The sequence below is a fragment of the Schistosoma mansoni genome (assembly GCF_000237925.1).
Source record: "Schistosoma mansoni, WGS project CABG00000000 data, supercontig 0243, strain Puerto Rico, whole genome shotgun sequence".
Classification (NCBI taxonomy): Eukaryota; Metazoa; Platyhelminthes; class Trematoda; order Strigeidida; family Schistosomatidae; genus Schistosoma; species Schistosoma mansoni.
In genome coordinates this window covers 29,261-46,124 of record NW_017386107.1, presented here as the reverse complement: position 1 = coordinate 46,124, position 16,864 = coordinate 29,261, and the positions used below count along the sequence as shown (strand labels likewise).

General features: G+C 40.4%; 1 protein-coding gene across 1 annotated transcript in view; it reads left to right on the top strand.

The window, feature by feature from the left end:
• Positions 1-16,864, top strand: part of Smp_152550 (phosphatidylinositol-binding clathrin assembly protein, putative) — a gene marked incomplete at its 3' end in the record, with an annotated part of 48,346 nt that overhangs the window by 2,598 nt on the left and 28,884 nt on the right. Inside the window, exons 3-5 of the mRNA XM_018790976.1 lie at positions 7,985-8,060; positions 13,316-13,418; positions 15,485-15,524. Of these exons, the coding sequence (XP_018647361.1) occupies positions 7,985-8,060; positions 13,316-13,418; positions 15,485-15,524 (219 nt within the window). The remainder of the gene's footprint in view (positions 1-7,984; positions 8,061-13,315; positions 13,419-15,484; positions 15,525-16,864) is intronic.

The following is a 16,864-nucleotide window of genomic DNA, read 5'->3' as shown; positions in this document are numbered from 1 at the left end:
TCCCCATCGGATTTGATTGATGACCATGTATAATAGCGTTTTTTACTGTTTAATTTGATGATCTCTATGACAATCCAGGTATCCGCACCAAGCTAACAACACTGCATCACATGGTAAGCTGGAGGCCTTCCCGTTGTTCTACAGCGATAGTGATACACAGTAATAGTGGGGGCAGAACCCAATAATCTCGGAAATATGGCACGTTTCTAAGCCATGAATACCTATTTTGGAAACGGTTTACCAAATGGAAATCGGTTTTAATCCTATTCAAACACATCTCTACTTATTTAAGCACATAAATATTGGTACAAGGGGGGCACCAGATATATACGCGCCACACATAACAATGAGAATGGGAAGAGAAAGGCGGTAAAGTGCAAACAAGAAAAAAGAAGGAACAACAAGAACCACAGAATGTATGTTAGTGTAATAATGAGGGGAACAAAAATGTACAACCAGGAAGTCTCTTTCAGTTAAGGTAGTTATGACCACTCTATGAAGAAAGTAAAAGGTTACAGCAGGATCGCCACTGGCTTCTATTCTGGGCCATATCTAATAACGTTTTAAGCCACTGTGTTGCACCATCTCTCGGACCCCAACCAGGGAGTCGTGAAGGACCAACAAAAGCCAGTCCTTCACAGCTTTCTTTCGTACCACGACACCATGTCATACACTGACCACCTCTCCGCTTTTTCCAACCAGTCCCAGCGTCGGCAAATAATGCACGACGTGGAATCCTCTTGGAGGACACTCGTAGAACGTGTCCAAGCCACCGAAGTCGGCGTTTCAAGATAGTGACACTAATTAGATTATCGACGTTGTCCCTGAAAACACGATGACCAACCTCTGCATTACTAACATGGTGTTGCCACTGGATGTCATTAATCCTTCAGAGATAACGATGATCAAGCACCAAGAGTCGTCTAACATCCTCAACTCGGAGAGGCCAGGTTTCACAAACATAAAGCAAAACTGCTCTCACCGACGCGTTGTAGATCCGACTTTTTACGGCCAGACTAACATCACGAAGGCGCCGAAGATGGCCAAGATTGGCATAAGCCGATCTGGCTTTCACTATACGTGCATCAATGTCATCACTCACGCCACCACCAGCACTTATGCAGCTACCCAGATACACGAACTTCTCGACTACTTCGACCTCTTCACCACCCAGGGTGAGTACAGTATTAGAATCCTGTCAGTCTTGTAGAGGTACTTTGCACTTCGAAGGTGCAAAGCACATACTGTACCTGCGGACACTGATCCCCAACTGATTAAGTGAGGATTGCATGATTTGGGCATTATCGCACAGTAAGACAATATCACCCGAACACTCAAGGTCGAGAAGTCTTTCTTCAGACAACAGATCCACGCCGCCATCCCCTACATTCATCAGAGCTGTTTTCAGAATGTCATCAATGGCAAAGTTGAAGAGTAATGGTGAGATTGGGCAACCCTGTCTAACCCCACTGCTTGAATGGAACAATGGAGAAAAGTGGTTGTATTCCCTCACTCTGCCTGAGGTGTTTGTATACAGGGCCTTTAAGATGTTAATAAACTTCTCAGGAACACCCTTCTTCAACAGACAGTCCCAAAGGACAGTCCTGTCCAACGAATCGAAGGCAGTCATGATGTGAATGAACACTACATTATGTTATAGTGTGAAGATATGATAAGCACATTCTTGACCAGAACGAAAACCAGCCTGCTCCTCGCGAGTCAATCTTTCTCGGGTTTTAAACAACCTACGAAGTATGACAAGCCAATAGTTTAGACGCAATCGGAAGTAGACCTATCCCCCGATAGTCGTTACAGCAACGACGTGAATCCTTTTTAAAGATAGAGACGACTATCAACTCATCCCATGACGTTGGAACACTCTCTAGCTCCCAAACCTTTGTAAACAACTTAGTCAATTCCTTAGCCAGAAAGTCAACACCGTCTTTAAAAAGAGCCGGAGGTAAGTCATCTGGGCCCGGCGATTTGTAGCGTTTCAAGAGTTGGAGTTCCTTGCGGACTTCCGCCCCATTTGGTGGAGCAGTCCGATCGATGTTGCCGGAGCAGCAGGCCAGTTGAACTGCCCTTCAAAGAATTCCGCCCACCATCCAAAACGTCGATAGATGTTAGTGATTGGCATCCTGTCATCTTCACAGATTGTTTCACTCACACCAGACTTCTTGCTGCCAGTGGCTCGGATGAGTTGGAAAAGCTTCCGGCAGTTACCAGATGCAGCTACTGCTCCCATCTCATTAGCACGCTCCGACCACCAGGCTTCTCGGTCCGCACGCAAGCTTTGCCCGATTTCGTTGCGTAAAAGCCTTCGTTTGTGGTCAAACTCACAGTCACCCGGAGTAGACTAACGGGCTTCGATGAGATGTAAGGAGCCAGAAGAAACCCAGTGCTTATAAGCGGGACGTTTCGCGAAGCCGCAAGCGATTTTACTCGCCATTTTCATGGCGTCATGCAGTTGCAACCAATGCCCATCTATACTTTTGGGTGGTATGGTAGCTATCCTAACCAACTTACTGACATCAATCCATTGATGACGATCAATTCGTTGGCCACTGAAAAGTAAGGTAAGATTGGCGCAGATCAGGGCATGATCAGAGTCCGGATAGGTACTCCAAAAGGAGCGACAGTCTTGTATACAACCACGCTAGCGGTAGCTGATCGCGATGTGATCAATCTGAGTTCAAACTTGAGATGCAGAGGGAGGACGCTAGGTGGCACACCGGCGATGACTGTGCCGGAAGTTAGTGCTGGCCAGAAACAGATTGTGGTCTGTGCACAGTTGCAGCAAACGGTCCCCGTTATCTGTCCTGCGACCAACAAGTTCCCATCGGCCACCTAAACGCCCGACCTGTGCATTCAAGTCTCCGGCTAGTACTACAATATCTGTCGAACGCGCTTTCTGGAGAAGAACAGCTAACTGGTGGTAGAATTCATCCTTGATTGCATCCGGGCTGCAATCTGTCGGGGCATAGGCGGAGATGACGAAAAGACACCGTTTCTCACGCCGATTTCTCATTTTGTTGGAACTTTCTAATCTAACAGCACATAACCGACTGTTAGTGGGGATCCAATCGATTAGTGCTGCCTCAGCTCTAGCGCTTAGTGCGACACCAACGCCAGCAAGACCAGACGAAGATGCCACAGGGTCCCCGGATAAGCGCACGTGAAACAAGCTTTTCGAGGCGACAGATGGAGAGCGAATTTGTAGTACTTCACTAGAGTCTTGAATACGGGTCTCGGATAGACAACAAACATCAACATTAAGACTTTCTAAAGACATAGCCAGCCCTATCTGTTGTCCGATCTGCATTAGTGTGCGAACGTTGAAGGAAGCCAGCTTGAACGGCGTACGTGGTTTCAGAAAGACTGGTTCAGTATTCGTAATCACTTTCGACCAGACAGCGACTAGACATTGTTTAGATAGAACAGAGTTTTCACCATGGGCGAGCCGCTGCATAAGTTGAAAAGTAAGGATACACAAATTGGGAATAAAAGGGAGTGAATAAGCGATATGGTAAATAATAATAATAGTAATAATAATAATGCAAATTGTCTGGCATATAGTAAGCGCGTAAATAGGATTGTCAGTACAAGTCATCATTTCATTTATCTGTGTGAGGGCTGTGATACTGCCCGGACGCCCAAGCCGAAGCAGGTGGTTTTCTTAGGGGGGCACACCCCGAGCCTTTGACCTAAAGATCTAATCCACAAGGCAGTGGAGCATCGTGAGGAGACGCAGTCCCATGGTAGCTGGTGACCGACAATTAGTTCATACGCCATTTGTTCCCTCTGGGTACTGGAGCCCATGTGCACCTAGGTGGATTCATCGGGTCCACCGGCCAGATTAGAGCGCCGGACATTCGCTTTTCATCCTCTCAATTTCGTAAACAACACCCGTGGTGCGAGAAGGCAGTGAGTAGGACTTTCCTGGCATAGGCTGTATACGCGTGGCCGTGTGAGAGCATTTCGACAAACACATGAGAGATCAAGGATTCAATAGTTAACCGTTGAACAGTGATGCTAGAGAGATTAGGTATCGCAAATAAAATGCAGGATTGTCAGCAATAAATTGTTGCACACCTGACGTTTTACAACCTGAAACTGTTCATACTGACATGCTACTTTGCCCTTCACTATATTAAGGTTGACTTTTTGTCACTGATACGAGCACACACAATTAGCTTGATACATGGACTTATCTGCTTTCTTCAAAAGTTAATTTTCAAAGGTTAATTCAGACCTTTCTTGATAGCATACTGGTAAAATTACTTTTTCCGATGATACAGAGGACGTTTTGTAAGTATGAACACTAACATGCAACTTATTAACAGCTATTTGAGCAGCTTGCATGTTATCACACTATAAGTGAGCAAATTCAAGCTTATAAAGTCCTTCTCCGAGTGGAAAATCCACTCAACGATGGTACATTTCCTCCAAAATTATTTCTAGAATGCCACCCATGATGAAGTTGAGGAAAGACAGTGAGATTGAAAGAACTTCGGTGGTGATTTGGTACAATAGATAAAAGGTTGTACTATTAATCTACCGCATCCTCAAAAATAGCTTAGATCATTTAGGTTAAATTTGTTGCGTATTACTATTTACTTAAGATTGTTACCCCTCTTGGAACATAGGTCACCGACCAGAAATCTCCAAACTACTCTGTCCTGGGCTCTTCCAGTGGGTTACGCAGTGGCATAAACTTTATAACCCTATCCTAAATTGATATTGTGTGCCATCTGGACGCTTAACGAATCACAACTCCGTCTACGTGCGTTGCAGTTACTCAAGCTTTTCATGTTCATAACATCGTTACTTATTTAGTACCCCCAAATTCCCTGGTACGGCCGAGGGTGGGGAGAGTCAGCTCTCCTTCTCCAAATGCTCTCATATGGCCACGCGTATACAGCCACTACCAAGGAAGTCCTACTCACTGCCTTCTCGTAACGAGGGTGTTGTCTACGAAATCGAAACGATGACAAGCTAATGTCCGGCTCATTAACCCGATTGGTCGGTACGGAAGATCCATCTAGGGGAGTTGAAAAATCCTCATTCCAAACTAATGGTAAACATGGGTTCCACGATCCCTAAGGAAACGAATGGAGTATGAACCCATTGTTGGTCACCGACTACCATGAGACTGCATCTCCTAACGTTTCTCCATTGACTTATGAATTAGATCTCTAGATGAAAGGCTATAGGAGTGACCTCCTAAGAAAACCACCTGCCTCAGTTTAGGCGCATAGACAGTAATCCAGCCCTCATACAAATCGAATGACGAAGTGTGACGCATATTTATTTGATGTCTCCTTGTACCAATGTTTATGTGTTTAAATAAATAAAACTTCTTTCCAGTTATTGTCAAGTGCTGTTCATGGTCTTGATCCCTATCTCCAATCCCCAGTGCCGTGTTCGTTGGTTTCCCCCTTTTCCTTTTGGCTTGGAGATTCCAAATCAGAGCTTGCCTTGTGTTTCAGTTCAATGGTTTACGAATTGTGTATCATATCCATCTCCAGCGTCTTTACCTAACTTCCTCTTTAACTGGCAGCTGGTTTGTTGGTCTGTGGCTAACGAATTGAATATTTTCTATAGGCAGCTCTTTATAAATACTTGTAACTTTTCAGAGATGGTCGTGGTAGTTGTCCGAGTTTGAGATACATATGACAGAACTGTTTCAACGTTAGATTTGAAAATTTCGACTTTGATGTTGGGTGACAGTTCTTTTGAGTTCCAGATATTCTTCAATTGTAGAGACCCCTCCGTTGCTTTACCAATTCGTGTCTTCATATCTGTACCAGATCCTCCCAGGTACATAAAGGCTTACACCTCTTCCAGAGCTTCACTATCGAGTGTGGTGTGGTTGCTACTTACTCTGTTATACTTTAGGATCTTGATTTTTCCTCAGTGAGTGTTGAGACATATTTCTACCAAAGCTGCTGCTATACTTACTGCCTGTCTTCATCTGCATTTGTTGTTGTGTATGCGATAGCAGGGCTAAGTAATCTGCAAAGTTCAAATCAATTAGCTGTGCCTAAAGTTTCCACTATTCCGTATCTTCCCTAAAATTTAGATTTCTCCACAACCCAGTCAACATCCAAAAGAAAGAGAAAATGTGAGAGTATACAGCTCTGTCTGACACCAGTCCACACTTAAAATGCATCTATGAGGTCCCTTCTATACATGATCTTGTAATGCAGTTCCTTTTAAGTATTCCATATGATAATAACAATCTTCTCAGGTACCCCTTAGTGTCTAAAAAAGATCTCATAAGGTCCTCCGATCCATGCTGTTAAATACCTCATAATCAAGTAAATTGATGTACAACGATGAGTTCCATTTAGTTGATTGCTCAATAATGATCATAAAGTCACGATTTGCTCGGTACTTGGTCGATTCTTACGAAACCCAGTTTTTTTTTATCTATGAGTTAGGCGTCTACCGGATCTTTCATTCACTTCAGTAGCACTTGAAAAATTTGCCGGTTACTGACAGTAGTTTGATCCCTCTGTGGTTCTCACACTAAGGTCTTCTTTTGGTATCTTGATGAGATATTTTCTTTTCTAGTCTGCTGGTACTTGTTCTTCCTCCCAAATCTTTTTGGAAAGAACATGGAACAACTTAACAGCTGGCTTTCGCTATGAAACGCTAAAGCTCTTCTATAAAAAGACTCTTTAACTCCCAGGGCAGAATTTAAATGGTCCATGTTTTTGTAGTAGAGTTCTTTTTTACAAGATCAGGTTGTCAACCCTCCTTCTTCACTCTGGCTTGAGACCAACGGTAACCTTAGAGGACTTCAGGTGTTGTTCTGTCAAACATGTCACTAAATAAGTCCAACTTAGTGAAACAATATTGAGATAACGAGATATCAAATTGTAAAGAGGAAGTTAATGAAGAGCAACAAAATATCTAAAATATGTTGGAAAATAAAAGTTGGATAAGGCTATGCCACTTAGATCTTTTTCGACGATCCCACAATAACCGACGACAGCATATAGTCTACCCCACACCAAAGAAAAACAGCATTGTAGGAAGTCTAATCGTGCGTGACATTGTCAGGACTTCTTAACGAGAGGTTTAGGCGTTAGCAACAACTGCACTCAGAATAAAATTATATACAATTTCATTCACCCATCACAGCACACTTAAATATTTTCTCTATTTTAATATAATTCACCTGTGGTTCAAAGTCACTCGACTTTCAACCATTAAAAGTCATAGATTCAATCTCAGCTTCATCGGGGACAATAAGTGAGTAATGTCAGCAACTCTCATAATAAATGTTATTCAAAGCGTAGAACATAAACATGTAGTTATTTATTATTTATTTATTTAAACACATAAATATTGGTACAAGGAAGCACCAGATAAATATGCGCCTCACAAATCAAATGAGATTTGTGTGAGGGCTGTGATACTGCCCAGGTGCCCAAACTAAAGCAGGTGGTTTTCTTAGGGGACCACACCCCGAGCCTTTGACCTGAAGGCCTAGTCCACAAGGCAGTGGAGCATCGTGAGGAGATGCAGTCCCATGGTAGTCGGTGACCAACGATTGGTTCATACGCCATTTGTCCGTTCAGGATACTGGAGCCAGCCCATGTTCACGATTGGTTTGGAATGAGGGTTTTCCAACTCCCCTAGGTGAACTTTCCATGTCCACCAATCCAGTTAAAGCGCCGGACATTCGCTTTTTTTCCTCTCAATTTGGTAAACAACAGTCATGCCACGAGAATGCAGTGAGTAGGACTTCCCTGGCAGAGGCTATATATTCACGTGGCTATGTGAGAGCATTTGGAGAGGGAGAGCAGACTCTCCCCACTCTCGGCCGTACCAGGGCATTTGGGGGCAAACATGTAGTAGACCAATTTACTTAGTTTATATCATATAAACTATTCAGTCTTAGTTATCTATTAATTTTTCTATTTGATTACTATTTTATAAATTACAATAATCATTTCTTCAATCATTATTTCAGAGATTTTCACAATACATCGCTTCAAATAACTGTCATTTTTATGTACCAAGTTTACATGATCGCAATAGTATCCAAGGTAAGTTCTTCTAGATCTAATGGTTAGATTTGTATTTCTTTTCTGGTTCAAATGTTTTCCTTGTGTGTATATATATAAAATGATCCTAGCAAGACAATATTCTCTTCTAGTCTCCCATACAGCACAGAAAATTTCGGATGTACACAATCAAGGAGCAGTTAATCCCTTTTATAAATTTTGATGGGGGAAATTAGAAGACAGAGTTGATTTAAAAGATGTAATAATATTTTCATCATACACTTCAAACTATCTGATCACACTCATACTTGCCCCAAAATGCCCTGGTACGGCCGAGAGTGGGGAGAGTTCTCTCTCCCTCTCTAAATTCTCTCACATGGCCACGCGTATATAGCCTCTGCCAGGGAAGGATGAAAAGCGAATGTCCGGCGTTTTAACCGGGTTGATGGACACTGAAAGTTCACCTAGGGGAGTTGAAAAACCCTCGCACCAGACCAATGGTGCACATGGGATCCAGTATCGTGAGGGAACAAATGGTGTATGAATCAGTCGTTGGTCACCGACTACCATGGGACTGCATCTCCTTACGATGCTCCACTGCCTTGTGGATTAGATCTTTAGATCAAAGGGTTAGGGTGTGGCTCCCTAAGGAAACCACTTGCTTCAGTTTGGGCACCTGGGAAGTATCACAGCCCTCACACAAATCTCATTTGATTTGTGTGACGCATATATATCTGGTGCCCTTTTGTACCAATATTTATGTGTTCAAATAATAATGAATAATAACACTCATACTTGTCAAGTCATTTTCCGTGGAAATTAATAGAGGTCAGTTAAATAGAGGTTCAAATAAGCATAAATTGATAATGGTAAATAAGAGCGATAAAAAGTCAATGTAATATTGGAAAGAAAAGGAAATTGTCACTTTATCCTAAGCCGTAAAATAGCCCAAAGATTACCAGGTTATATTCAAGGTTACAACAACGCTTCTATAAACTTCAAGACTCGTTCTTGGGAATCCCCATACAACATTTCAAAAGTTGTGTTCATGTCAATTCCATAGCCCGTTTCAATTATATGTCTTGCTGTCGGTGAACATGGTTTTCTACTTCCTGTGTATATTGCAGCGCTTCTCACTGATTTTAAAGCCATCTTGATACATGTTCTATAACCTTCAATTGCATTGTTCGATTACGCCTCCCTATGTATATGCAGTGGGATGTGATGTAATCGTTTTGGCAATTTCTAAGCATGCGTGGAATCATGAGCTTGGTGTTTTTCAATAACTGTCTACTTACCAGCATAGTACGTTTTCTCAATAGCTCCTTTCAGTTCTTTCTCAAAACTATGCTGTTCGGTGCTTCTCTAAATGGTTAACAGATATAAACCTTCTTTTCGCAATAAAGTTAAGAGGAGATTTAGACATTAACTAACTTTTACACCAATTTATAAACTTCAACAGGTAACCGTTTAGAATCTCTATAGGATTAAAAATCATAATTAACTTAGAATCAAGAAAATAGGAAATAAATACATCTGCACCACTGTGAATGGTTTAACATCACGCCATCCAGAGTCTCGAACCAGCCAGTACGAATATTCCATGGGCCGCAACCAAGATGTCCTCATCTATCGACATGGCTCAGTTCAGCAGTTACGGTTTCAATTCATTGATATTAAACCCTTTTTCCAACTTGTCTCTATAGCATCTAGTATCCCACTTCAGGTAGGGGGGAGTTATGTATATGTAACACAGATCTTGACCAACTCAATCGACCGAAGGTTTATAGATTCATTTGTCAACTTGCTCTTTTTACCTAATACCTTTCTCCTAACCTCAGGATTATTCACGCGATGTTCTTATCACATACAACCAATACCTTGTAGATACCTATGGTTGAAAACTTGTTTCCTATATTATATCTTCTACTTTCATTGGGTTTATTATTTATTTATTTATTTATTTGAACACATAAATATTAGTACAAGGAAGCACTAGATACATATGCGCCACACAAATCTCATTCGATTTGTGCAAGGGCTGTGATACTGCCCAGGTGCCCAAACCGAAGCAGGTGATTTTCTTAGTTAGCCACACCCTAACCCTTTGACCAAAAGATATGATCCACAAGGCAGTGGAGCATCGTAAGGAGATGCAGTCCCATGGTAGTCGGTGACCAACGATTGGTTCATACGCCATTTATCCGTTCAGGATACTGGAGCCAGCCCATGTTCACGATTGGTTTGGAATGAGGGTTTTCCAACTCCTCTAAATGGACTCGCCGTGTCCACCAACCCGGTTAAGCCCCTGCCGGGCATTCGCTTTTTGTCCTCTTAATTTCGCAAAGAACACCTCCACCACGAGAATGCAGTGAGTAGGACTTCCCTGACAGAGGCCATATACGCGTGGCCATGTGAGAGCATTTGAAGAGGGAGATCGGACTCTCCCCACTCTCGGCCGTACCAGGGCATTTGGAGGCTATATTACCGTGGTAATATTGAGTTATTATCCATCATGGTGTTATTCACTTTGTTATCCTTATTAATTTTTTTCTGCTCATATCTTCCGATCTGTCTAGTTGACATTTCTATTTCATTCATAAATGCATTAACAAGTAAATATGTAGTCAGATTGTTTGGAATATATATTACCTTAATATATGTATCACGTCAGTCAGTCAGCTACAACGTAGGACCAGGCACATATATGCATCGGTCCAAGTTGACATACCTCGTCAGCACAACAAGATCAACACCGGATTCATAGAAGTAGTTAATTTAGTAGTGGTGGTAGTATATAAAAGATAGGCTCTATATAAGGATATAGTATATGAAGGAAGAAAGTTATGAAGCAATTTTAATCTCAAGGTTTAAGGGAAGACAAAGAGTGTATACACCTACACCATTGTGATCGATTCTGAGCCATGTCACACAGAGCCTCCAACCATTGGTTATGATAGTCACGCGGACCCCAACCAAGTAGTCTGCATCTGCCAACATGGCTCAGACTAGAAGTTAGTGACTTCAAGCACTGATGCCACGTTTTGGTTTGGCCGCCCCTAACTCTCGGCCAACCATCCCCTACATTAGTCAGCATAGCGCGTCGTGGTAATCGGTGTTCAGGCATACGTAACACGTGGCCTAACCATCTCAGTCGATGAAGACTCATGACCTCATCAACTGATTTACCATCATTTCCTAATACCCTGTATCTAACCTCACTATTACTTACCCGGTGATCCCAATAGAAAATTAGCATCACGTAGTTCCAAACCATTTATGATTTGGAGAAATAGCCAAATACTTGTTGTTAGATTATCTACATCGTACTGCTTGTTTTTTCAGTATCGTTAAGTAACCTTATTTCTTCTCTGTGTACTGATCACGTTCAACTGCTTAATTTATACTGTAAACCTTTTTAATCCTTTCTAATGTCGACGTATTTTGTGTGTGTGTGCGTGTTGATTGTTTCCTTTTCTTTTGTAGTCATTTATTATGAATTAATTAGCTGAGTTCTTACTTTTTTAATCTACCAATCTGTACACTTAACACACCCAATAATTCTTAATGAATCCAGTTGTTGTTGTTCATATACTATATATGCACATTGCTTCATATGATTAATAAATAAACCGATAACTATATTGTAAGCAAAGATGGATGGTGGTTAGCAGTGAAATCCAGTTTGATGCGCGTTTCGTCCTATTTTGGACTCGTCAGCTGAATGATAACTATATTATTTATAACCTATCCTTTGCTACACTATTTAAGAATATCGATTTGATAGTGAAAATAACGTAATTACTCTTTTACACTCCATACCCTAAACAAAATTTTCAACACAATCCTTCCTTCTAGCAAACAAGCGAAAGCAAGACAAGCCTTACCTGGAATCGTTATCGTCTGAGATGATTGAGACATGTATGATGTATGTCTGTCAACCGACTACCTCAACCCACAATGATGGCTGGTGTAGGGGAGTAGATTGCAAGAGAGTTAAGAGCAAGCAAACAAAAACGGCATCACTCCGTGATGACACTGACTATTGAACTGAACCTTGTAGGTAGATGTAGGCTACGTGGTTGGGTTTCTCGTGATTATCGTAATTAGTGGTTAGGGACTTTGGGTGATCTATTTCAAAATCGTTCACAATCTATTCACTTTTTATCCCTGAGATCTCAAGTTTGCGAATCACCTCATTAATTTGTTTTTAGTTTACTGATTTATATTTTCCCGAGTTGTATGTTCGATGTCTAATCTTTTCTATTACCACTAATACTATTACTACGTCTACTACTCTATGATTTGCACTGATAATTTCATCTCGCTGTGTTAATGGAGTGATGTTAACCTGGATGTATGTACAAATGTGCCATGTCCTACGTTGCGTATAACTGACTGTAATTATAAAATAAAAACAAAACGGCAACATTCCCCATCGGATTTGATTGATGACCATGTATAATAGCGTTTTTTACTGTTTAATTTGATGATCTCTATGACAATCCAGGTATCCGCACCAAGCTAACAACACTGCATCACATGGTAAGCTGGAGGCCTTCCCGTTGTTCTACAGCGATAGTGATACACAGTAATAGTGGGGGCAGAACCCAATAATCTCGGAAATATGGCACGTTTCTAAGCCATGAATACCTATTTTGGAAACGGTTTACCAAATGGAAATCGGTTTTAATTCGATTTAAAGACATGAGAGATCAAGGATTCAATAGATAACCGTTGAACAGTGATGCTGGAGAGATTAGGTATCGCAAATAAAATGCAGAATTGTCAGCAATAAATTGTTGTACATCTGACGTTTTACAGCCTGAAACTGTGTTCAGACTGACGTACGCTACTTTGCCCTTCACTATATTAAGGTTGACTTTTTGTCACTACTACCAGCACACACAATTATCCTGATACATGGACTTATCTGCTTTCTTCAAAGGTTCATTATCTGTAAATTTCTTTGTGTTTCCTTTGTCCAATATTTTGACCTTTCCATAGTCAAACGCATGTCCACATTCAATAATGTAAACGAAGCTATGTCATTACCTTTAACAGCTAGATAACGTTCATGTAGACATAGATAAAGAAGGCGGTCACTTTGTATCATGATATCGTGATCACATTTGTTACAATTTATTTTATATATTGCTACATTTTTGTGCTCTTTGGGGCTACACCCATTCGTAGAAGCCTTAATGATCTGTTTTTGACTTCGATAATTATATATATATATATATACGTACATCCCTCCATAATTTCTCTTTTCCTCCCAATACTATCACAACCAGCCCATGGAATTTCCGTGTTTCTACGACCATATGCAAAATATCTGGATGAAAAAGCAGCTTCCTATCGTGAAGTAGCCTTCGATTTCTGTCGTTTAAAACGTGGGTAAGTTATTGTAGCATATTTTTCTCTACTACACACTTGATCGCAGTGTTTACTTTAATCCAACTCTTTAATAAGAACGTTCGCCTATCTATGGTTTGGTTGAAATCCTTCTTCCTTTCCAGCTATAGTTTTGATAGAAGTAGATGTAGGTTGTAAAAGCTTGTATGTAGTGATGTGAATTTATTATAACGATAATCCATTTATGGATAACTGGTGTTGTCCCTCACTGTATTGTATCCAGTCTTTGTAGAGACACTTAACAAAAAAAACTTTATTTTTACGTTGAGTTATGATCAGATTTACCCAATTCATCTAAATTTTGCTCACTTACTTCTATTCCCTAGATCAGTTTTGTTTTGGTCAGAATTTACTATGTGAACCTTTAGGCTGGTACCCTGACGACCGTGTTCCACAATAAGCCCCCAAATGCCCTGGTACGGACGAGAGTGGGAAGAGCCCGCTCTCCCTCTCCAAATGCTCTCACATGGCCACGCGTATATAGCCTCTGCTAGGGAAGTCATACTCACTGCCCTCTCGTAGCATGACTGTTGTTTACCAAATTGAGAGGACGAAAAGCGAATGTTCAAGGCTTTAAACGGGTTGGTGGACACGGAAAGTCCACATAGGGGAGTTGGAAAACCCTCATTCCAAACCAACGGTGCACATGGGCTCCAGTATCCTGAACGGATAAATGGCGTATGAACCAATCGTTGGTCACCGACTACCATGGGACTGCATCTCTTTACGTTGTTCCGCTGCCTTGTGGGTCAGACCTTTAGGTCAAAAGCTCGGGGTGTGGCCCCCTAATAAAATCACCTGTTTCGGTTTGGACACCTCGGCAATATCATAACCCTCACACAAATCGAATGAGATTTGTATGGCGCATATATATCTGGCGCCCTTTTGTACCAATATATATGTTTAACTAACGATAATAATAATAGTTTTGTCCCTACTTTATTCTACACACAATAAGCTTTCGCCTTTGATGCATGATTCACTGCCATACCCTATTCCACCCGAAATCCATTATAATTTAAACGTAATCTTCACTACTCTATTTTTCTACTCTGATTCCCAGATTTCGTCATAATTGTATTTTCTTAATTGTTTGTGTGTTGTAGTCATGCTAGTCATCTATGTAGACGTGTGTCATTCTGCACTAATCTAAATCGGATTTATGAGTTGTAAATCGGAATTAGGAATAGATCGACTAGTGTTCCAGTTGACTCGTCTTCTCTCTATCTCCCTTTTTTGTCAAGCAATCAGGTGATAGAATAGTTTTCGCCTCTTTAACTAAGGCAGTTAGCCTATCGTATCAAGGCTTTAATATAGATTGTATATTAGTGTGTATACAGATCAACGACGTACATACATTCAAAGTGTAATTATTCATAGTATATTCTGAAAACGTTTCTTAGCGCTCCCTTCTCTCTACCCATATTTACTCATCAAAATATTTCTATTTATCTTCTGGATGTGTAACCATCTAGTTTCAATTGAAATAAGATTAACTTGACAAAATAATTGTCAATAGATCTTAAACTGAAAGCTTACAATATTTACATTACCTGTTAACTTTCTAAAGTACGCCCAATAACTGGGATTAATAGATGCTGATATGATTTAATATAGCTCATAATAACTTATAGGAGGGCTTTTGAGAAGCACGATGATGCCTCTAGAGACTCTAGTGGAGCCGAAGAGTTCCCATCCAGTTGGAACCTGATAGAGCTTTCTAGAATATCAGTGTAACATGCCACGATTGGACGGTAGCATAACTTGCCTTCTTTGCGGATTGGTTGAAGTATAATGATATTATAACTAACGCTAATGTCCGGTCGTAATCAAGTAGAGAACGTAACAGTAATACAATAGGTCCACTCATTATCTCTTAGTGTTTTTACCTTTGATTCTTTTTGTACTATTTAATTATGATTTACATTATTCCCGTTTTTTATTTATTCTGATTTGAAATAGTATCACTAAAACTGATCAATGATTGTACTCAGCTCTTGTGTTCTTATCTTTCCATTATTATCGGTACTCTGTTTTATGTTTTATAGGAAAGAAGATGGTGATATGCGGACAATGCCTCAAGATAAAGTAAGTCATTATTACTTTCATACAACATATCAATTATTTAGTTTGAATATCTTGTAAAGAAAGGAAACATTCCAGCTTGAGTTACATCCCTCAACATTCTGGGATATCCATTAGATTTGTCTTAGTTTGGGAATTTTTGTCAATCATCATTCACAATTCTAAACAAAATCAAACTTGAAGTATCAGTTACCTACTGATGTGGTATAGCAACTCTAACTGATGTAAGTGCGTACAAAGTTCTACATTGTGATTGACTGACTGTAAAATCTAACAGTCCGTATGTTCAACTTCAGCACAACCATTAATTCTCCAATCGCATATCAACTAACTTCGTTGACTTCATAACTCCTTTTAGAATTTCATGAAATTCTTTATCAAGTAAAATCATTAATGAGTACATGATTTACTATCTAGTTAGAAAATTCGTAAAAACAAACATGACTTGTCAAATTAAACTGCCCAAAAGTTAATGGAATGATAACCGGTAGCGATGGATGTAGTCTGGGATATGTGAATAATTTTGGTTTTTGGATTAAATGACTCCATGTGTGTTCAGTATGTCTATGTTAGTTGTTTATTAGCATATAATAAAGGTTTTTTAGGTCGTAGATAGTGCCAATACATTTTTCGCCTCCAGTATAACTATCGAGTAATGCTGTTAATTAGAGCTAACAATAGAGTTCTTAGTAGAAAAATAATGAGGTTAGACATTAACACCGTCGAATGCTGACTCAGTGGTCTATCGGTTAAGTGCTCTGGCGCGAGACTGGTAGGTCCTGGGTTCGAATCTCGCTAGGTGGAATCGTGGATGCTCACTGCTGAGGAGTCCCATAATAGGACGAAACGGCCGTCCAGTGCTTCCAGGTTTTCCATGGTGGTCTAGATTCAATTGACTCATAATTTCAACTATATAAAATTACTAAAATCTCCACGATACCCCCTTCTGAAAAAGAATGAGTCAGTCTGACGTGTTCAAACAACTTGCTAGTCACTGATATCTTTTAGAAATGTTTTGATTTAAAGTTATGATACATTTTTTTAAAATGAAGATTACTTTGTTAATTGTTTAAAACGTGTATGTTTTTCTCCTCTGATTTCTGATTATCAATGTGATCAAAAACTTGTGAGCTCTCCCAGAATCGGACGCCAATATGACTACTCTTTAACTAGAGAACGACTCCCTAAGAACAAATAATTTCTTTAAAGAGTTACATCTATCTTTTCGAAATACTGCATTTTTTATTGTGAATTGAGTTCTTTTCATAGTTGAAATCATGAGTCGATTGAAGGGAGGCCGATACAAGAGCAAATAGCGGACCACAGCAAGGCCATACCCTCCG